General features: G+C 45.1%; 1 protein-coding gene across 1 annotated transcript in view; it reads left to right on the forward strand.

Moving 5' to 3' along the window:
• The window catches only part of LOC135557918 (forkhead box protein N3-like), a 122,774-nt gene that overhangs the window by 75,169 nt on the left and 23,431 nt on the right, over window positions 1-24,174 (forward strand). The window contains exons 3-4 of the mRNA XM_064991624.1: window positions 3,251-3,399; window positions 15,863-15,918. Coding sequence (XP_064847696.1) covers window positions 3,251-3,399; window positions 15,863-15,918 — 205 coding nt within the window. The remainder of the gene's footprint in view (window positions 1-3,250; window positions 3,400-15,862; window positions 15,919-24,174) is intronic.

Here is a 24,174-nt window from a genome sequence, read left to right on the forward strand (position 1 = left end):
TGATGGTGATGGTCGTCTTCGTTCACTGTAACCAACAAAGTTCTACAAAGTATTGAGCTGCATTGCTGAACATGACTTTTCTCTCCTTCAGTATAATCTAAAGCTGTCATATGAGTAGGATCTGGTCTGTAGCACAACTGTTAAGTGAATGAGAAGAGGGTAGAGAGGCAGCTGAGAGAGAGAGAGAGAGAGAGAGAGAGAGAGAGAGAGAAAGTGGAGGAGAGAGAGAGAGAGAAAGCGGAGGAGAGAGAGAGAGAACGCGAAGGAGAGAGAGAGAGAGAATGGAGAGAGAGAGAGAGAAAGTGGAGGAGAGAGAGAAAGCATAGAGAGAGAGAAAGCGTGAAAGCGGAGGAGAGAGAGGGAGAGAGAGAGAGAGAGAACGCGAAGGAGAGAGAGAGAGAAGGAGAGAGAGAGAGAGAGAGAGAGAGAGAGAGAGAGAGAGAGAGAAAGCTTAGGAGAGAGAGGGAGAGACAGAGAGAGAGACAGAGAGAGAGAAAGAAAGAGAGAGAGATGTGGGAGAGTGTGGACACGGCTTTTTTAATAGAACTTGTGGCATTTTTGTATTGACAACAGAAAGGCAGGAAATCTGGAGAGCGTTGACCTGTGGTGCTGGACAGGGTTGGTGGACAGGGTTGGTGGACAGGGTTGCTGGACAGGGTTGCTGGACAGGGTTGCTGGACAGGGTTGGTGGACAGGGTTGCTGGACAGGGTTGCTGGACAGGGTTGCTGGACAGGGTTGGTGGACAGGGTTGCTGGACAGGGTTGGTGGACAGGGTTGCTGGACAGGGTTTTTTTTGTAATCAGTTACGTTACCAGCTAAAATATTGTAATCAGATTACCGATAGTTTTGAAATCTAGATGATTACTTCTTGGATTACCTATACATTTTTACGGAAAAGTAATACATCATATTCAAATAGTTTTTTGTCACATGCTTCCTGAACAACAGTTATAGACCAACACTGAAATTCCTATGGGCCCTTCCCAACAATGCAGAAAAAAAGAGAGAAATAGAGGAAACAATTGAAGAAATATTCATATAATAACACAAGGAATAAAATAGAAAAACAATGACACAATAATTATATTATGACATCTTTCTGTTTTCTCATTGACATTCAATTCATCATTGGAAAAAGGCGCAAGTTTAAGTTTGTTCCACCTGAGCGAGTCTGACCACAAGTGAGAGACCACTATGATGTCACACCAAATGCGTTTGATGGATCCTTTTTGTATTTTAATGCCTTTTTAAGGGAAAGTAATCCGAAAGTAACTGGATTACATTACTGAGTTTGTGTAATCCAAAATGTATGTTATTGATTACAATTCTGGACAGGTAACTAGCAACTGTAACATATTACATTTGGAAAGTAAGCCACCCAACCCTGATGATGGATGTTGACTAAGTTTGGAATTGTGGTCTGGTATGTCCCTGTGTTTACTTGTGGTCTGGTATGTCCCCGTGTTTACTTGTGGTCTGGTGTCCCCGTGTTTACTTGTGGTCTGGTGTCCCCGTGTTTACTTGTGGTCTGGTATGTCCCTGTGTTTACTTGTGGTCTGGTATGTCCCCGTGTTTACTTGTGGTCTGGTGTCCACCGTGTTTACTTGTGGTCTGGTATGTCCCCGTGTTTACTTGTGGTCTGGTATGTCCCTGTGTTTACTTGTGGTCTGGTATGTCCCTGTGTTTACTTGTGGTCTGGTATGTCCCTGTGTTTACTTGTGGTCTGGTATGTCCCTGTGTTTACTTGTGGTCTGGTATGACCCTGTGTTTACTTGTGGTCTGGTATGACCCTGTGTTTACTTGTGGTCTGGTATGTCCCTGTGTTTACTTGTGGTCTGGTATGTCCCTGTGTTTACTTGTGGTCTGGTATGTCCCTGTGTTTTTTTTGTTGTTGTTTTTTTTACCTTTATTTAACCAGGCAAGTCAGTTAAGAACAAATTCTTATTTTCAATGACGGCCTAGGAACAGTGGGTAAACTGCCTGTTCAGGGGCAGAACGACAGATTTTGTACCTTGTCAGCTCGGGGGTTTGAACTCTCAACCTTGCGGTTACTAGTCCAACGCTCTAACCACTAGGTTACACAGCCGCCCCAGTGGTCTGGTGTCCCTGTGTTTACTTGTGGTCTGGTGTCCATGTGTTTACTTGTGGTCTGGTGTCCCTGTGTTTACTTGTGGTCTGGTGTCCATGTGTTTACTTGTGGTCTGGTGTCCCTGTGTTTACTTGTGGTCTGGTGTCCATGTGTTTACTTGTGGTCTGGTGTCCCTGTGTTTACTTGTGGTCTGCTATGTCCATTTGATTACTTGTGGTCTGGTATGTCCCTGTCTTTTTTTGTGTTATGATGTGTCTGTGTTTACTTGTGGTCTGGTATGACCCTGTGTTTACTTGTGGTCTGGTATGACCCTGTATTTATTTGTGGTCTGGTATGACCCTGTGTTTATTTGTGGTCTGGTATGACCCTGTGTTTACTTGTGGTCTGGTATGACCCTGTGTTTACTTGTGGTCTGGTATGTCCCTGTGTTTACTTGTGGTCTGGTATGTCCCTGTATTTACTTGTGGTCTGGTATGACCCTGTGTTTCCTTGTGGTCTGGTATGTCCCTGTGTTTACTTGTGGTCTGGTATGACCCTGTGTTTCCTTGTGGTCTGGTATGACCCTGTGTTTATTTGTGTTATGATGTGTCTGTGTGTTTACTTGTGGTCTGGTATGTCCCTGTGTTTATTTGTGTTATGATGTGTCTGTGTGTTTACTTGTGGTCTGGTATGTCCCTGTTTTTATTTGTGTTATGATGTGTCTGTGTGTTTACTTGTGGTCTGGTATGTCCCTGTGTTTAGTTGTGTTATGATGTGTCTGTGTGTTTACTTGTGGTCTGGTATGTCCCTGTGTTTATTTGTGTTATGATGTGTCTGTGTGTTTACTTGTGGTCTGGTATGTCCCTGTATTTATTTGTGTTATGATGTGTCTGTGTGTTTACTTGTGGTCTGGTATGTCCCTGTATTTATTTGTGGTCTGGTATGATGTGTCTGTGTTTACTTGTGGTCTGGTATGACCCTGTGTTTACTTGTGGTCTGGTATGTCCCTGTGTTTATTTGTGTTATGATGTGTCTCTGTGTTTACTTGTGGTCTGGTTTGTCTCTCTGTAGACTGGTTTCTGAGGGACAGTGGACAGTAGCCAAATGACTATCTAGATTCCTGTGTTTTCATGTTGTTAGCTAAATAATCCTCTTTCTTTACTTCTCGCTCCCTCTCTCAGAGTATAGGTAAAGGCTCGTTGTGGTCCATAGATCCAGAGTACAGACACAACCTGATCCAGGCCTTGAAGAAGACCCCGTACCACCCCTACTCGCCGGGACTGGTTACCCCCTTCACCTCTTCTCCCAGCTCTCCTCAGGCATATCACAGGTAACTATATACACCTCTCACTCTCTCTTTACTCATTCTATCCGTTCTTTTCATCCGCTCCTTTACCCCTCCAATGTATCATTCCCCCCATCCCTTGCTTTTCCCTCAGACATATCACAGATAGACAGACTGTGAAAGGTGTGTGGATATCTCGCACATGTGCGCCCAAGTGCACTACATGACCAAAAGTACAGTATGAGGACACCTGCTCGTCGAACATCTCATTCCAAAATCATGGGCATTAATATGGAGTTGGTGCCACTCCTTAGCTGGTAGAACAGCCTCCACTCTTCTGGGAAGATGTTGGAACATCGCTGCAGGAACCTGAGCATCAATTCAGCCACGAAGGCATTAGTGAGGTTGGGGCGCTGATGTTGTGCGATTAGGCCTGGCTTGCAGTCGGCATTCCATTTCATCCAAAAGGAGTTTGATGGAGTTGAGGTCAGGGCTCTGTGCAGGCCAGTCAAGTTCTTCCACACTGATCTCGGCGAACCATTTCTGTATGGACCTCGCTTTGAGCACTGTGACATTGTCATGAAACAAGAAAGGGCCTTCTCCACATCGTTGCCACAAAGTTGGAAGCACATAATCTTGTAGAATGTCATTGTTTATTGTAGTGTTAAGATTTTCCTTCACTGGAACTAAGTGGCATAGCCTGAACCATGAAAAACAGCCCCTGTGTCACGCCCCTGACTTTAGAGAGCTTTTTATGTCTCTATTTTGGTATGGTCAGGGTGTGATTTGGGTGGGCATTCTGTGTTAATTTTTCAATGTTTTGTATTTCTTTGTTTTGCCACGCATGGTTCTCAATCAGGGACAGCTGTCTATCGTTGTCTCTGATTGGGAACCATACTTAGGCAGCCCTTTTTCCCACCTGTCTTTGTGGGTAGTTGTCTTTGTTTGTTGGCACTATAGCCTTAAGCTTCACGGTTGTTTTTTTGGATTGTTTATTGTTTTTGTCGGCATCATATAAATAAAAAGGAATATGTACTCTCACCACGCTGCACCTTGGTCCAGTTCTTTCAACGGCCGTGACAGAACTACCCACCACCAAAGGACCAAGCAGCGTGGTGAAAGGGACTCCTGTACATGGGAGGAGATCCTGGACGGTAAGAGACCCTGGAGGCAGGCTGGGGAGTATCGCCGTCCAAGGGAGGAACTGGAGGCAGCTAAAGCAGAGTGGCGGCGATATGAGGAAGCATGTCAGCGAGGCAGGTACGAGAGGCAGCCCCCCCTCCATTTTTGGGTGAGCACACGGGAAGATTGGCGGAGTCAGGTTATAGACCTGAGCCAACTCCACGTGCTTACCGTGGGGAGAGAGTGACTAGTCAGGCACCAGGTTATGCGGCTCTGCGCTGTGTGTCTCCTGTGTGCTCTCATAGCCTGGTGCGCTCTCTGCAAGCTACCCGCAGTTGCCTTGCTAGAGTTGGCATTCAGCCAGGAAGGATTGTGCCGGCTCAACGCTCCTGGTCTCCAGTGCGTCTCTTCGGCCCGGGTTATCCTGAGCCAGCTCTACGCACGGTATCCCCAGTTTGCCAGGAGAACCCAGTGCGGCCTGTTCCAGCTTCCCACACGTGTTGGGCTAAAGTGGGCATGCAGCCAGAAGGAGAGGTGCACGTGGTAAGCACCAGATCTCCAGTGCTCCCCCACAGCCCGGGTTGACCTGTGCCTGCGCTCGGGAGGTGCCGGGGTAGAGTGGGCATTCAGCCTGGAGGAGTGGTGCCAAGGCTACACACCAGATCTCCAGTGCTCCCCCACAGCCCGGTTCATCCTGTGCCTCCTTTAAGGACCAGGCCTCCTGTATGTCTCCCCAGCCTGGTGGGCCCTGTGGCAGCCCCACGCACCAGGCTGTCTATACGTCTCCTCCCATCAGTGAGGGTCCCCAGTCCGGATTCTCCAGCGACAGTCTCCAGTCCAGAGCCTCAGTCTCCAGTCCAGAGCCTCCAGCGACGGTCTCCAGTCCGGCTCCTCCAGCGACGTCCTTCAGTCCGGGGCCCGCAGCGAGGTTCCCCATTCCGGGGTCCGCAACGAGGGTCCCCAGCCCGGGGTCCGCAACGAGGGTCCCCAGCCCGGGATCGGCGGCGAGGGTCCCCAGTCCGGGGTCGGCGGCGAGGATCCCCAGTCCGGGGTCGGCGGCGAGGGTCCTCACACCAGAGGCGGCACCAAAGCGGGGTGAGCCAGAGGTGGAACGGGGTCTACGTCCCGCACCAGAGCCGCCACCGGGGATAGAGGTCCATCTAGATTTGGGTGGGCATTCTATGTTCATTTTTCTATGGTTTGTATTTCTTTGTTTTGGCCGAGTATGGTTCTCAATCAGGGACAGCTGTCTATCGTTGTCTCTGATTGGGAAACATACTTAGGCAGCCATTTTTTCCACCTGTCTTTGTGGGTAGTTGTCTTTGTTTGTTGGCACTATAGCCTTAAGCTTCACGGTTGTTGTTTTTGGATTGTTTTTGTCGGCGCCGTGTAAATAAAAAGGAATATGTACGATCACCACGCTGCACCTTGGTCCAGCTCTTTCAACGGCCATGACAACCAGACCATTATTCCTCATCCATCAAATTTTGCGGTTGGCAACTATGCATTCGAGCAGGCAGCGTTCTCCTTGCATCCGCCAAACCCAGATTCCACCACTGCCAGATGGTGAAGCGTGATTCATCACTCCAGAGAACATGATTCCACGGCTCCAGAGTCCAATGGTGGTGAACTTTACACAACTTCCACAGGCAGTTTGGAACACGGTAGTGAGGGTTGCAGCCGAGGACAGATCATTTGTCCACTAATGCGCATCAGCACTCAGCAGTCCCATTCTGTGAGCTTGTGTGGCCTACCACTTTGTGGCTGAGCCATTGTTGCTCCTACATGTATCCATTTCACAATACCAGCACTTACAGTACAGTTGGTAGATATATATATATATATACACATTTTTGTTATAATGACAATTGCAACAATACTGAATGAACAAAAACACTTTAATTTTAACTTAATTTAATGCATATTATGGGCTTTGGATGGGTGATTCCACAGGTTGGTGGTATGTTTTGATTTAGCCGTTGCTGACCCCATGCTGACATCTTTATCACTAATAAGACGCCTAGCTTTCCCTGGTGCCAATTCCATGTCATTGTCCCACACTGGTGCTCTGCTTTTCTCTGCCATCTGTAAAACACACACACAGCTCTGAAGTGACAATGATACTGAAGAGTCTGCTTAGGAGACAAATACTCTCAACTGTTTGAATAAAAATAGAGTTTAAGTTACCTGTGATGAATGTTGAAAACAAAAACTGTAATTTCCATATGCAGGAAATCCTATTTTAATAATGGGCATGGTAAGAATTGACTACCAAAGTGCGAGTCATAATTCCCATGACACCTTCTAGCGAAATCTGAAAAGCGGTTCCTTCATTCATTTATTCCATAGGATATTTTTAGATTCACTTAAAATAAGGTCTGTGTTTCATGTAGGCTTTACACCACCTTGTCAATTTTAAAATTGTGTAGATATCCACAGGACAAGGTAACTCAGATCAATATTGGCTAAATATAAGCGAAGATCATTTTTTGTGTGTAGAGTGGATTTATGCAAATATGTTGTGTTCTTAACTGACTTGCCTAGTTAAATAAAGATTAAATAAAGGTGTAAAAAAATAAAAAATAAAACATTTAATTGGCAAAATCGGTGCCCAAAAATAGCGATTTCTGATTGTTATGAAAACTTGAAATCGGCCCTAATTAATCGGCCATTCCGATTAATCGGTCAACCTCTACTCTATACTTCCCTGTTACCCCCCACATCACCAACTCTCTCCCTCTCCTTTCCTCTCCTGTTCTCTCTATTCCTCTTGTTTTCTCTCCTCTTTGGTCATCCCAGAGGGTATGTCAGAGGGAATCATGATTAAGCTTCTAGAGATGTTTTCCTCTCTCTTCCCTTCTCCTCCGTCTCCCAGTCGGTCAGCCAGTCAGACGGTGGGCAGGTTGGTTCGCTGAACCACTGGACTGTGTAAGACGGAATAGTTGGCTCGATGTAAAACACAAAAGTGTAATTTCTAACAATGAGGGATGGGGAGGTAGAACAAATTGGACGATGGTAGAAAAAGGAACATGTCCGTTTCTCCACTACATTATACAGCACGGAAGAGGGAATAAAGGTGAATACAATTCCTATTGAGACTTCATGCCTGGGAAGGACATGCAGTTGAAGTTGGAAGTTTACATACACCTTAGCAAAATACATTTAAACTCAGTGTTTCACAATTCCTGACATTTAATCCAAGTAAAAATTCCCTTTCTTAGGTCAGTTAGGATAACCACTTCATTTAAAGAATGGGAAATGTCAGAATAATAGTAGAGAGAATGAGTTATTTAAGCTTTTATTTATTTCATCACATTCCCAGTGGGTCAGAAGTATACATACACTACATTAGTATTTGGTAGCATTGCCTTTAAATTGTTTAACCTCTGGCGTCGAGCAATCCCATATCCGGGAGCGTAATCATAGCCTCAAGCTCATTAGCATAACACAACGTTAACTATTCATGAAAATCGCAAATGAAATGAAAGAAATATATTCACTCACAAGCTTAGCCTTTTGTTAACAACACTGTCATCTTAGATTTTCAAAATATGCTTTTCATCCATAGCTACACAAGCATTTGTGTAAGAGTTTTGATAGCTAGCATAGCATTAAGCCTAGCATTCAGCAGGCAACATTTTCACAAAAACAAGAAAAGCATTCAAATAAAATCATTTACCTTTGAAGAACTTCGGATGTTTTCAATGAGGAGACTCTCAGTTAGATAGCAAATGTTCAGTTTTTCCAAAAAGATTATTTGTGAAGGAGAAATCGCTCCGTTTTGTTCATCACGTTTGGCTAAGAAAAAACCCCGAAAATGTAGTCATTACAACGCCAAACTTTTTTCCAAATTAACTCCATAATATCGACAGAAACATGGCAAACGTTGTTTAGAATCAATCCTAAAGGTGTTTTTTACATATCTATTCGATGATAAATCATTTGTGGCAGTTGACTTTCTCCTCTGAAGCAAATGGTAAAATGCACGCAGCTGGAGATTATGCAATAATTTCAACGGAGGACACCAAGCGGGCACCTGGTAAATGTAGCCTCTTATGGTCAATCTTCCAATGATATGCCTACAAATACGTCACAATGCTGCAGACACCTTGGGGAAACGACAAAAAGTGTAGGCTCATTCCTGGCACATTCACAGCCATATAAGGAGACATTGGAACACAGAGCCCTCAAAATCTGGGCCATTTCCTGTTTGAAATGCCATCTTGGTTTTGCTTGTAGCATCAGTTCTGTGGCACTCACAGATAATATCTTTGCAGTTTTGGAAACGTCAGAGTGTTTTCTTTCCAAAGCTGTCAATTATATGCATAGTCGAGCATCTTTTCGTAACAAAATATCTTGTTTAAAACGGGGAACGTTTTTTTATCCAAAAATTAAAAGAGCGCCCCCTATATCGAAGAAGTTAACTTGGGTCAAACATTTCAGGTAGCCTTCCAAAAGGTTCACACAATAAGTTGTGATAAATGTTGACCCATTCCTCCTGACAGAGCTGGTGTAACTGAGTCAGGTTTGTAGGCCTCCTTGCCCACACATTTTTACAGGATTGAGGTCAGGGCATTGTGATGGCCACTCCAATACATTGACTTGTCCTTAATCATTTTGCCACAACTTTGAGATAATGCTTGGGGTCATTGTCCATTTGGAAGACCCATTTTCGACCAAGCTTTAACTTCCTGACTGATGTCTTGAAATGTTGCTTCAATATATCCACATCATTTTCCTCCTCATGATGCCATGATACCACCTACTCCAGCAAAGCACCCCCATAACATGATGCTGCCACTCCCGTGCTTCACGGTTGGGATGGTGTTCTTCGGCTTGCAAGCCTCCCCCTTTTTCCACCAAACATAACAATGGTCATTATAGCCAAACAGTTCAAATTTTGTTTCATCAGAACAGAGGACATTTCTCCAAAAAGTGCAAACTTTGTCCCAATGTGCAGTTGCAAACTGTAGTCTGGCTTTTTTATGGCGGTTTTGGAGCCGTGGCTTCTTCCTTGCTGAGCGGCCTTTCAGGGTATGTCAATATAGGACTCGGTTTACTGTGAAGATAGATACATTTGTACCTGTTTCCTCCAGCATCTTCACAAGGTCCTTTGCTGTTGTTCTGGGATTGATTTGCACTTCTCGCACCAAAGTACGTTCCATTCTAGGAGACAGAATGCGTCTCCTTCCTCAACGGTATGACGGCTGCGTGGTCCCGTGGTCTTTATACTTATGCACTATTGTTTGTACTAATGAATGTACCTTCAGGCGTTTGGAAATTGTTCCCAAGGATGAACCAAACTTGTGGAGGTCTACAATTTTATTCTGAGGTCTTGGCTGATTTCTTTTGATTTTCCCATGATGTCAAGCAAGGAGGCACTGAGTTTGAAGGTAGGCCTTGAATTACATCAGCAGGTACACCTCCAATTGACTCAAATTATGTAAATTAGCCTATCAGAATCTTCTAAAGCCATGACATCATTTTCTGGAATTTTCCAAGCGGTTTATATATACAGTCAACTTAGTGTATGTAAATCTCTGACCCACTGGAATTGTGATACAGTGAATTATAAGTGAAATAATCTGTCTATTGACAATTGTTGGAAAACTGACTTGTGTCATCCACAAAGTAGATATCCTAACTGACTTGACTGTGTCCTTCAGTGAGGGGTTTTGAGACAGTATCAATGTCAGGTTAAGGATGATGGTCAGTGTAAGAGAAAAGTGTGTTTGGGTATAGCTAGGCTCCATAGTATGTCTGGGTTGTTAGGGTATAGCCAGGCTCTACAGTATGCCTGGGTTGTTAGGATATAGCTAGGCTCTACAGTATGTCTGGGTTGTTAGGGCATAGCCAGGCTCTACAGTATGTTTGGGTTGTTAGGGCATAGCCAGGCTCTACAGTATGCCTGGGTTGTTAGGGTATAGCTAGGCTCTACAGTATGTCTGGGTTGTTAGGGCATAGCCAGGCTCTACAGTATGTCTGGGTTGTTAGGGTATAGCCAGGCTCTACAGTATGTCTGGGTTGTTAGGGTATAGCTAGGCTCTACAGTATGTCTGGGTTGTTAGGGTATAGCTAGGCTCTAGAGTATGTCTGGGTTGTTAGTGTATAGCCAGGTTCTACCGTATACCTGGGTTGTTAGGGTATAGCTAGAGTCTACAGTATGTCTGGTTTGTTAGGGTATAGCCAGGCTTTACAGTGTATCTGGGTGTGTTAGGGTCAAGGTGTTGCAATACATCACATCCAGATCATTTAAGGGTTCTATGGGGCAGAAAGAGGAAGTGAGAAAGATTAGAGCATGCTGGGTATCTGTTCAGCAACCAGGCACATTCCTTCACACCCCATAGGCATCTGGATGGAGGGAAGAGGGAGTCTCGAGGGAAGTAGGGGGAGAGAGGGAGGACGAGGGCTGAACGACCGTCTGCCACGAGTTAGCTCCTCACAAACCGATTAATGCACTGGTTGCTAGGCGACGGGAACGCCTCCATGGCAACACATGGGCTGAGACTGGTGCACCACATAGCTATTTGTTGCCTGGTGCAAGAAGGAAAATGGAGAGAGAGAGAGAGAGAGAGAGAACTATGACAACAGAGAGAGTGAGAGAGAGAGAGCAGTAGGACAACAGAGAGAGAGAGAGAGAGGGGGAAGAGGGAGAGGGGGGGAGAGAGAAAGAGAGGGAGAGGGGGCGGGAGAACAAGAAAGAGAGAGCGAGGGAGAAGGGGGATAGAGGGAAGGGGAGAGGGAGAGTGGAGAGATAGGAAGAGTGAGAGAAGGGGAGAATGGTACACAGAGGGAACTGAACATGTGAGTGAGACTTCTGTGAACAAAATACTCATCTCCGTCTTCTGTGTGTGTGAATATCTGTGAAGACGAATATGATCATTAGTTACTATCTGCTCCATTAGCAGTTTAATAATCTCGAGAGGTGTGTGTGTGTGTGTGTGTGTGTGTGTGTGTGTGTGTGTGTGTGTGTGTGTGTGTGTGTGTGTGTGTGTGTGTGTGTGTGTGTGTGCAGTGTGTGACTGTATTCGCCTGCAATTGTGTATGTGTATGCTATATGTGTCTATTTCTTATGTGTTTGTGCGCCTGTTCACGACTGTATGCATCCGTACAAGCTCATTTGTGTTTGTTTTTGGGGGCCCGTCATGAAAAATCACCTCTGTGGACCACATCAGTTGGGCTGTAATTCTCTGTGGTAATCATAGGGATAGATTAATGGCAATGCAAGGGCTTCCAGGAATATAATCACTGTCACCAGAATCAGTGGCTTACGGGCTAAAACCCCAGCTTTCATTTCAGCTAGTCTGCTTCTCAAAAAGCCTCTATTCTCTATACACAGTGTTTCCCCAAGTACATGGAGTTTCCAGCCAAATAAAAATAGTAGCCAGACAGGGAGTTCCAGGCTGGAAAGGTCCGGGGTGACATGCCCTCTTGAAAAAATATATCAGAACAAGCTATTTTGGTGGTCTCTGGTACATTATAATGCCTTTAATTCCATCTGAAATACATAGCTAAATTATTGAATACTTTACCTCACAGAATGGTTAAATTCATGTTGGTATTAAGTAGAAAGACATGACTATACAAATAAAATGACTGAAAATGAAATCAGAGAGACAGTATGAATTCGGCTTGTTTTTAGTTGTTTTGGATATTGTCTAAGCCCATACAATCAGCACTATTTTCCGAAGTAAGAAAACCTTTTTTAACAATAAACTTTTAGATTAAAGTCATATTTACTGCAAGATGGGAATATAATTATGTTTGTTCTTCAAATTATGTATTTTATTGGGTTAGGGAACCAATGTGTAATTTTTTTCTTTGGGTGATCTAACCCTTTAACAGTCAATCACTGTGGTTGGGATTGCCAGGGAATGGGGCAGGTTGTTTGTCAGTCACCGAGTTGGTAGGGTTACAGACCTGTCAATCAATCACTGTGGGTGGGAATTTGAGGGAAGGCGGTAGATTAGTAACCCAGTCAGAAAATCGAGTCTGATCTACTCTTTCAATGTAATTTGTTTTGGCAAAAATCTATGAAAAAGGTTGTGTTCTGTCAACATGGATTCACTGTTGAGAAACATTATACACTAAACAAAAATATAAACACAACATGTAAAGTGTTGGTCCCATGTTTCATGAGCTGAAATAAAAGATCCCAGAAAGATTCCGTTCAGACAAAAAGTGTATTTATCTCAAATGCACAAATGTGTTTACATCTCTGTTAGTGAGCATGAAAGGCCACTGAAAGGCCACTCTAAAATGTGCAGTTTTGTCACACAACACAATGCCACAGATGTCTTAAGTTTTGAGAGAGCGTGCAATTGGCATGCTGACTGCAGGAATGTCCACCAGAGTTGTTGCCAGAGAATTTAATGTTCATTCCTCTACTATAAGCCACCTCAAATGTAATTTTTGAGAATTTAGCAGTACATCCAAACCACATGCATATCTGTATTCCCAGTCATGTAAAATCCATAGATTGCGGCCTAACAAATGTATTTCAATTGACTGATTTCCTTATACCAACTGTAAAATCTTTGATGTTGAGTTTATGTTTTTGTTCAGCATAGAATGACAGGAAAATGGCAAAACAAAAATCAGGGGGAGTTCCCCCAGACCTCTCACTTTTATACAACATCAGGCGCATAGACCTAAAGGTATGATTGAAGAATGAAGCAGGTGTTAAACATTTACTACACAGAAAGCAGCAGTTGACTACTTCATCGTCAACACCTTAATCGAATCACTAGGCCTAATCTTTAAAAAAAATACCATTTAAGTATCATTATCTTTCACAACCTTCAATCTGTTTTATTTGTATCATATTTCTGACCATAATGAGTTTCTCTCTCCAATACCTATTCTTCCTGCAGTGAGAATTCAGCATATTCATCAAATGTTTTTATAATTTATCTACAGATAATCGCCAAAAAGCAGTGGTATGCAAATTAGGTATGCAAATTAAAGAGCCAAATGAACGTCTCGCTAACCGATGCGATTCAGTTCCCAACGTTCACCTAAAAGATCTGTTAAAAAAGAGCCAATCGTTCGCGACCAACCCATCGCTAGCCTACACTGAAGAGTCCCTTTAGCGGTCACTGGCATCTGGTGAGTGGCGCTGTTTTTTTGTTACAGCTAGCTTGCTGTTAGCTATCTTTCTAAAAATAATGACTGTGAAACATGGTTGCATTTAAACTTTAGATGACAGGTTCGTGAGATGGTGATGAAATGCATTTGCAATGGGAAGTGATAGCTGGTTTGTTAATTTAATTTTGGAATGAAATAGCTGTGCTTTTTGTATAGTTCTGATTTTATGGGGCCGACTGGAGTGAATGGGCTGCTGATTCTTGAACATTATTTGATGTTGTGTGTGACTGCTGTTTCCTGTCTACCAGCCGTGTCTACAGTTGAAGTCGGAAGTTTAAATACACTTATGTTGCAGTCGTTAAGCATACCACCCTGCATACCACTGCTGGCTTGCTTCTGAAGCTAAGCAGGTTTGGTCCTGGATGGGAGACCAGATGCTGCTGGAAGTGGTGTTGGAGGGCCAGTAGGAGGCACTCTTTCCTCTGGTCTAAAAAAATATATTCCAATACCCCAGGGCAGTGACTGCCCTGTGTAGGGTGCCGTCTTTCAGATGGGATGTTAAACGGGTGTCCTACCTCTCTGAGGTCATTAAAGATCCCATGGCACTTATCGTAAGAGTAGGTGTGTTAACCCCAGTGTCCTGGCTAAATTCCCAATCTGGCCCTCAAACCATCACATTCACCTAATAATCCCCAGTTTACAATTGGCTCATTTATTCCCCTCCTCTCCCCTGTAACTATTCCCCAGGTCGTTGCTGCAAATGAGAACGTGTTCTCAGTCAATTTACCTGGTAAAATTATGGATAAATAAATAAATACAATTAAAAATTAAAACTCGAATTTCAACCACTCCACAAACCTCTTGTTAACAAACTATAGTTTTGGAAAGTTGGTTAGGACATCTACTTTGTGCATGACACAAGTCATTTTTCCAACAATTGTTTACAGACAGATTATTTTACTTATAATTCACTGTATCACAATTCCAGTGGGTCAGAATTTTACATACACTAAGTTGACTGTAACTATAAACAGCTTTAAAAAATCCAGGAAATGATGTCATGGCTGTAGAAGCTTCTGATAGGCTAATTGAAATAATTTTGTCATCCTTGGGAGCAATTTCCAAACCCCCGAAGATACCACGTTCATCTGTACAAACAATAGTACGTAAGTATAAACACCATGGGACCATGCAGCCGTCATACCACTCAAGAAGGAGACTAGAGATGAACGTACTTTGGTGCGAAAAGTGCAAATCAATCCCAGAACAACAGCAAAGGACCTTGTGAAGATGCTGGAGGAAACGGGTTCAAAATAATCTATATCCACAGTAAAACAAGTCCTATATCGACATAACCTGAAAGGCCGCTCAGCAAGGAAGAAGCCACAGCACCAAAACCGCCATAAAAAAGCCAGACTACGGTTTGCAACTGCACATGGGGACAAAGATCGTACTTTTTTGGAGAAATGTCCTCTGGTCTGGTGAAGCAAAAATAGAACTGTTTGGCCATAATGACCATCGTTATGTTTGGAGGAAAAAGGGGGGAGCTTGCAAGCTGAAGAACACCATCCCAACCGTGAAGCACGGGGCTGGCAGCATCATGTTTGGGGGTGCTTTGCTGCAGGAAGGACTGGTGCACTTCACAAAATAGATGGCTTCATGAGGCAGGAAAATGATGTGGATATATTGAAGCAACATCTTAAGACATCAGTCAGGAAGTTAAAGCTTGGTCGCAAATGGGTCTTCCAAATGGACAATGACCCCAAAAAATTTTCCAAAGTTGTGGCAAAATGGCTTATTAAGGACAACCAGGTCAAGTTATTGGAGTGGCCATCACAAGCCCTGACCTCAATCCTATAGAAAATGTGTGGGCATAACTGAAAACGTGTGTGTGAGCAAGGAGGCCTACAGTTACGCAAGCTCTGTCAGGAGGAATAGGCATAAAAAAAGAACACAGGTGCAGAGAGGCGGGACAGACGGACAGAACAGTGTTTCCTTGACATCGCTGGCTTTGTGACTGACAGGCGCCTGTCCTATCAATAGATCACTAGAAGATGTATATCGTTCATTCTAGTGGACAAGGGTACAGATTTTTCTGACAAGCAAATTCAAAAGTTTAAATGAAAAGAATGCTAGTTATTTCATGAGTTGGAAAAGAGAACTGTATATAAGGCAGTACTTTTCACCATGGCCCTGGTAATACAGTGCAATTTCAGACACACACGTTCTGTCTGTCTGAAGCAGCCTGCAGCAGAGCTTACATGACCACATGATTAACCATCTCTCTCTCTCTCCTCAGTCCTCTACTTTGGCCAAGGAGGCCCTTCTTCAGAAAGAATGGAGTTCTCTTACAAGGTAGGATACCATTCAGCATTGCTTTGTCTTTTTTGTGTGTCTGTATCCATCACTCTCTCCCTCTCTTCCTCTCTCTCCCTTTCTCTTCCCCTCTCTCTCTTCCTCTCTCTCCCTCTCTCTTCCCCTCTCTCTCCCCCCTCTCTCTCCCCCTCTCTCTGTCTCTCTCTGTCTCTGTCCCTCCCTGACTCTCTCCCCCTCCTCTCTCCCCCTCTCTCTGTCTCTCTGTCTCTGCCCCTCCCTGACTCTCTCTCTCCCCCCTCTCTCTCTCCTCCTCTCTCTGTCTCTCTCTGTCTCTGTCCCTCCCTGACTCTCTCCCCCCCTCTCTCCCCCTCTCTCTGTCTCTCTGTCTCTGCCCCTCCCTGACTCTCTCTCTCTCCCCCTCTCTCTCTCCTCCTCTCTCTGTCTCTCTCTGTCTCTCTCTGTCTCTGTCCCTCCCTGACTCTCTCCCCCCCCCCTCTCTCCCCTCTCTCTGTCTCTCTGTCTCTGCCCCTCCCTGACTCTCTCTCCCCCCTCTCTCTCTCCTCCTCTCTCTGTCTCTCTCTGTCTCTGTCTGTCTCTGTCCCTCCCTGACTCTCTCCCCCTCTCTCCCCCTCGCTCTGTCTCTCTGTCTCTGCCCCTCCCTGACTCTCTCTGTCTCTCCCCCTCTCTCTCTCCTCCTCTCTCTGTCTCTCTCTGTCTCTGTCTGTCTCTGTCCCTCCCTGACTCTCTCTCCCCCCTCTCTCTCTCCTCCTCTCTCCTCTCTCTCTCCTCCTCTCTCTGTCTCTCTCTGTCTCTGTCCCTCCCTGACTCTCTCTCCCCCCTCTCTCCCCCTCTCTCTGTCTCTCTCTGTCTCTGTCCCTCCTTGACTCTCTCTCTCTCTCTCTCTATCATCTCAGATGCCAACTCCTGTGTTTTCCGGAGTTCTGAGTTATTTTTTAGAAGGCACCTTGAGAATACCAAGTGCTGTATTCTGACACTTGACAACATTCCAGAGGATGCTTCTGTTTGATTGGGCATTTGAAAGTAAAACAATCTGATCTGTAGCTTGGGAAGGCATCCTGTGATTTTTTTTCCCACCTCCACTTTATCTCTCTATCCCCCTCTCGCCTTTCTATCTCCCTTCACTTTCCATCACTTATCACTTTTTCTCCCTCCCTCCCTCCTTCTCCTCTCGCTCTCTCTCTCTCTCTCATTCCCATCCTCCTCATCACTTCTCTCTCTTTTCACTTTCTCTCCCTCTCCTTGACTTCCTCTCCATCTCTCCTCGCTCTCTTTTGTCCCTTGTGGGCTGGCTGGCAGTTTAAATGGACATTCAATCCCAATCACAATCTATTTTGAGAGTACAGTGGGACATCGGTGCTCTAAATGGAGGGAAATGGATACATTAGATGTCTGGTCCGTGTCCTCCATCCCCTCCACCACCATGCCTTGGCGGTGATAATGGAGTAATGGTCAAGGAGCCCATGTAGAGAGCGTCTGAGGGGCCCGGCCTCCCTACAGACCTGCCTCTGACTGATGGGTCTAGCGGATGGGAGGGGTGAGGAGAATGGATAAAGACGTTGGGTAGATTGTTAACAGATAGCGAGGGAGAGAGAGAGGGAGGGTGATAAACAGGAAGAGAGACAGGGAGTTGAGACACAGTATAGTAGAGTGGAGGCTACTCAGAGGAAAGGGTGGACCATCCTCCTCAGTGAATTTTCATTCCACCAATTCTGTTGAAAAACGTTTCTTAAAACTTTTTAAAGCTAGGAGGCACTATTTTCACATCCGGATGAAAAGCGTGCCCAAAGTAAACTGCCTGCTACTCAGGCCCGGAAGCTAGGATATGCATACAATTGGTAGATTTGGATAGACAAAACTCAAAAGTTTCTAAAACTGTTATGTCTGTGAGTATAATTATGTCTGTGAGTATAATTATGTCTGTGAGTATAATTATGTCTGTGAGTATAATTATGTCTGTGAGTATAATTATGTCTGTGAGTATAATTATGTCTGTGAGTATAATTATGTCTGTGAGTATAACAGAACGTATTTGGCAGGCGAAACCCCGATGACAAACCAACCAGGAAAAACAAAAATTGAGGTCACTCTCGTTTCAATGGGTTTCTAATGTGGATCTAGATTTCTAAGAAATGTGCTTGCAGTTCCTATCGCTTCCACTAGATGTCAACAGTCTTTAAAAATTGTTTGATGTTTTTCCTTTGAGAAATTAAGAAGTAGCCATTTCCTATCTGGGAGTCGAGCCAAGTGTACTGTTGTGGTTAGGGCGCACGACCTGAAAGCTCACTCCACTTTGTTTTCATCCGGTATTGAACAGTTTATTCAGTCTTAAATTGTATCCATTATTTACGTTTAAAAATACCTCAAGTTGGATTAGGAAAGTTGTTTGAAATGTTTGGATCAAGTTCAGGTAACTTATTAAATACTTTGTAGTCATGTTGCGGGAGTTGGAACCGGTGTATTTTCTGAATCAAATGCGCCAAATAAATGGACATTTTGTGGATATAACGATGGAATTTATCGAACAAAAGGACCATTTGTGATGTTTAATGGACATATTGGAGTGCCGACAGAAGAAGATCTTCAAAGGTAATGCATGAATTATATAGTTATTTCTGACTTTTGTATTGCGCCTGGCATGTTAAAATATGATTTTCATGTGTTTGTTTGATTGGGCGCTATCCTCAGATAATAGCATGGTTTGCTTTCACCGTAAAGCCTTTTTGAAATCTGACACTGTGGCTGGATTAACAAGAAGTTCATCTTTAAACTGATGTATAACACTTGTATGATTTATGAATTATTATTATGAGTATTTCTGTTTTTGAATTTGGCGCGCTGCTATTTCACTGGGTGTTGTCAAATCAATCCCGTTAACGGAATTGGCACGTGAAGGGATCACTAAGAATTTAAACGGAAACAAACGGATCGAAATGGGGATAAACATACCATAATTTGTCCAAAAGAAACTCTCATTTGCAACTGTTGATTACTAATGATTACACCCTAGATCAGCTAGATGCAGGCAAGAGTGTACAAGTTGGAATTGAATTTGTGACCTACATTGTAAACTTTCATTCATAGACTATGTTGTAGCAACCTCATGATGGGTATTGGGAAAATGACAGTATCATGTAGTAGCCTAAACCTCTGGATGTTACATTGAACTGTGTGAATGGAATGTGATGACAGTCTTCCAATATGCTGTAATAGAGTAAAGGCCATGGTTATGAAAAAGAGAAGTGTCCTCCCTATTCTTTAATGGCACTGACCGCCACTGGTATAGTAGTGGACTAAGGACAGAAACTATTACCCAAATTAAATTCCATTTAAGAAGCTTTATCGGCATGGAAAGTGTAAGAACTTACATTACGCTATCTGCTCTCTATCCCAGTCCCACAGCTCACTATCCCAGAGTCACAGCTCTCTATCCCAGTCCCACAGCTCACTATCCCAGTCCCACAGCTCACTATCCCAGAGTCACAGCTCACTATCCCAGTACCACAGCTCACTATCCCAGAGTCACAGTTTCACTATCCCAGAGCCACAGCTCACTATCCCAGTCCTATATCTCACTATCCCAGTCCCACAGCTCACTATCCCAGTCCCACAGTTCACTATCCCAGAGTCACAGCTCACTATCCCAGAGTCACAGCTCACTATCCCAGTCCCACAGCTCACTATCCCAGTCCCACAGTTCACTATCCCAGTCCCACAGCTCACTATCCCAGTCCCACAGCTCACTATCCCAGTCCCACAGCTCACTATCCCAGTCCCACAGCTCACTATCCCAGAGCCACAGCTCACTATCCCAGTCCCACAGCTCACTATCCCAGAGTCACAGCTCACTATCCCAGTCCCACAGCTCACTATCCCAGAGTCACAGCTCTCTATCCCAGTCCCACAGCTCACTATCCCAGTCCCACAGCTCACTATCCCAGAGTCACAGCTCACTATCCCAGTACCACAGCTCACTATCCCAGAGTCACAGCTCACTATCCCAGAGCCACAGCTCACTATCCCAGTCCTATATCTCACTATCCCAGTCCCACAGCTCACTATCCCAGTCCCACAGTTCACTATCCCAGAGTCACAGCTCACTATCCCAGAGTCACAGCTCACTATCCCAGTCCCACAGCTCACTATCCCAGTCCCACAGTTCACTATCCCAGTCCCACAGCTCACTATCCCAGTCCCACAGCTCACAATCCCAGTCCCACAGCTCACTATCCCAGTCCCACAGCTCACTATCCCAGAGCCACAGCTCACTATCCCAGTCCCACAGTTCACTATCCCAGTCCCACAGCTCACTATCCCAGTCCCACAGCTCACTATCCCAGTCCCACAGTTCACTATCTCAGTCCCACAGTTCACTATCCCAGTCCCACAGCTCACTATCCCAGTCCCACAGCTCACTATCCCAGTCCCACAGCTCACTATCCCAGTCCCACAGCTCACTATCCCAGAGTCACAGCTCTCTATCCCAGTCCCACAGTTCACTATCCCAGAGTCACAGCTCACTATCCCAGTCCCACAGTTCACTATCCCAGTCCCACAGCTCACTATCCCAGAGTCACAGCTCACTATCCCAGTCCCACTGCTCACTATCCCAGACCCACAGCTCACTATCCCAGTCCCACAGCTCACTATCCCAGTCCCACAGCTCACTATCCCTGTCCCACTGCTCACTATCCCAGACCCACAGCTCACTATCCCAGAGCCACAGCTCACTATCCCAGAGCCACAGCTTACTATCCCAGAGCCACAGCTCACTATCCCAGTCCCACAGCTCACTATCCCAGTCCCACAGCTCACTATCCCAGAGCCACAGCTCACTATCCCAGAGTCACAGCTCACTATCCCAGTCCTATATCTCACTATCCCAGTCCCACAGCTCACTATCCCATTCCCACAGCTCACTATCCCAGAGTCACAGCTCACTATCCCAGTCCCACAGCTCACTATCCCAGTCCTACAGCTCACTATACCTGTCCCACTGCTCACTATCCCAGACCCACAGCTCACTATCCCAGTCCCACAGCTCACTATCCCAGAGCCACAGCCCCCTATCCCAGAGTCACAGCTTACTATCCCAGTCCCACAGCCCACTATCCCAGTCCCACAGCCCACAATCCAAGAGCCACAGCTCACTATCCCAGAGTCACAGCTCACTATCCCAGAGTCACAGCTCACTATCCCAGAGCCACAGCTCACTATCCCAGTCCCACAGCTCACTATCCCAGTCCCACAGCTCACTATCCCAGTCCCACAGCTCACTATCCCAGAGTCACAGCTCACTATCCCAGTCCCACAGCTCACTATCCCAGAGTCACAGCTCACTATCCCAGTCCCACAGCTCACTATCCCAGAGTCACAGCTCACTATCCCAGTCCCACAGCTCACTATCCCAGAGCCACAGCTCACTATCCCAGAGTCACAGCTCACTATCCCAGTCCCACAGCTCACTATCCCAGAGTCACAGCTCACTATCCCAGAGTCACAGCTCACTATCCCAGTCCCACAGCTCACTATCCCAGAGTCACAGCTCACTATCCCAGTCCCACAGCTCACTATCCCAGTCCCACAGCTCACTATCCCAGAGTCACAGCTCACTATCCCAGAGTCACAGCTCACTATCCCAGAGCCACAGCTCACTATCCCAGTCCCACAGCTCACTATCCCAGAGTCACAGCTCACTATCCCAGAGTCACAGCTCACTATCCCAGTCCCACAGCTCACTATCCCTGTCCCACAGCTCACTATCCCAGAGTCACAGCTCACTATCCCAGTCCCACAGCTCACTATCCCAGAGTCACAGCTCACTATCCCAGTCCCACAGCTCACTATCCCAGTCCCACAGCTCACTATCCCAGAGTCACAGCTCACTATCCCAGAGTCACAGCTCACTATCCCAGAGCCACAGCTCACTATCCCAGTCCCACAGCTCACTATCCCAGTCCCACAGCTCACTATCCCAGAGTCACAGCTCTCTATCCCAGTCCCACAGTTCACTATCCCAGACCCACAGCTCACTATCCCAGAGCCACAGCTCACTATCCCAGTCCCACAGCTCACTATCCCTGTCCCACAGCTCACTATCCCAGTCCCACAGCTCACTATCCCAGTCCCACAGCTCACTATCCCAGTCCCACAGCTCACTATCCCAGTCCCACAGCTCACTATCCCAGAGTCACAGCTCACTATCCCTGTCCCACAGCTCACTATCCCAGTCCCACAGCTCACTATCCCAGTCCCACAGCTCACTATCCCAGTCCCACAGCTCACTATCCCAGAGTCACAGCTCACTATCCCAGAGCCACAGCTCACTATCCCAGTCCCACAGCTCACTATCCCAGTCCCACAGCTCACTATCCCAGAGTCACAGCTCACTATCCCAGAGCCACAGCTCACTATCCCAGTCCCACAGCTCACTATCCCAGAGCCACAGCTCACTATCCCAGTCCCACAGCTCACTATCCCAGAGCCACAGCTCACTATCCCAGTCCCACAGCTCACTATCCCAGTCCCACAGCTCACTATCCCTGTCCCACAGCTCACTATCCCAGAGTCACAGCTCACTATCCCAGAGCCACAGCTCACTATCCCAGAGCCACAGCTCACTATCCCAATGCTCCATTCTAGCCTTGTTCTCCAAGCTTATACAGTGTAGGTGACGTGTGACTGCTTTACGTTCCATTTCAAAATTATTCAAGACCTGGGTAAGTTGAGTAACAACCCATTGTAAACCATATATGTAAAATAAAATAAAGTTGCACATTCCATAAGACAAACATTAAACTTTCTGGCGCAGGCGGAAATTGTAGAGCTCAAAATTCAAAATACAGAAATAGTCATAATAAACATGAATAAAAATACAAGTGTTATACATCGGCTTAAAACTAACTTCTTGTTAATCCAGCCCCCTTGTCAGATTTCAAAAAGGCTTTACGGCGAAAGCATACCATGCGATTATCTGAGGACAGCGCCCCATGTACAAAAGCATACAAACATTTTCCAACCAAGTAGAGAAGTCACAAAAGTTAGAAATAGCGATACAATTTTTCACTGACCTTTGAAGAACTTCATCTGGTTCCAGTCACAAGACTCCCAGCTACACAATAAATGTTTGTTTTGTTCGATAAAGCCCCTCTTTATATCCCAAAAACTCAGTTTTGTTTGTGCGTTTTGTTCAGTAATCCACTGGCTCAAAGGCGGTCAAAACATGCAGACGAATACATCCTAATAGTACCGGTAAAGTTCGTAGAAACATGTCAAACGATGTTTATAATTATTCCTCAAGGTGTCAGTTGTCAATATAATCAATAATAATTCAACCGAACAATAGAGTATTCAATAGAAAGGAAAAACAATGAACGGCGCACACTCGGTCTCGTGCGCAAACCAGCACTGCATGATTCTACAGTCCACTGACAGAAAGGTCTCATTCTTCTTCATTTTTCAGAAAACAAGCTAGAAACCATGTCTAAAGACTGTTGACATCTAGTGGAAGCCGTAGGAACTGCAATATGGGTCCTAATCCATTAAATACTCCATAGGCATTCAATTGAAAACTACCCACATCAACAAAAAAAACACTTCCTGGATGGATTGTCCTCAGATTTTCGCCTGCCATATAAGTTCTGTTGTACTCACAGGCATTATTTTTTAACTTCTTGGTGACATGGGGGCAGTATTGAGTAGCTTGGATGAATAAGGTGCCCAGAGTCAACTGCCTGCTACTCTTGTCCCAGATGCTGATATATGCATATTACTAGTAGTATTGGATAGGAAACACTCTAAAGTTTCTAAAACTGTTTGAATGATGTCTGTGAGTACAACATAACTCATATGGCAGGCGAAAACATGAGACAAATCCAACCAGGAAGTGAGAAATCGTTTGAGAAATAGTGAGAAAGGTTTGTCGTTTAATTTAAGTGATTGCCTATCCAATATCATGTGTCTATGGGGCCAGATTGCACTTCCCAAGGCTTCCAGCAGATGTCAACAGTCTTTAGAAAGTTGTTTGAGGCTTCTATTGTGGAAGGGTGTCGAATAAGAGCTGTTTCAACAAGTGGACTAGGCCAATCAGTTGTTTACTGCGCAGTCACGCGGGTGCGCCGTTCCTTCTTTTTCCTCTGTAATGAATATGCTATTGTCCGGTTGGAATATTATTGAAGATTTATTATAAAAAGTCCCCAAGGATTGATTGTAAACATCATTTGACATGTTACTACAAACTGTAATGGAACTCTTAACTTTTCTGAGGTATTTGGACAT

The sequence above is a fragment of the Oncorhynchus masou genome, chromosome 16, assembly GCF_036934945.1.
Source record: "Oncorhynchus masou masou isolate Uvic2021 chromosome 16, UVic_Omas_1.1, whole genome shotgun sequence".
NCBI classification, from domain to species: Eukaryota; Metazoa; Chordata; class Actinopteri; order Salmoniformes; family Salmonidae; genus Oncorhynchus; species Oncorhynchus masou.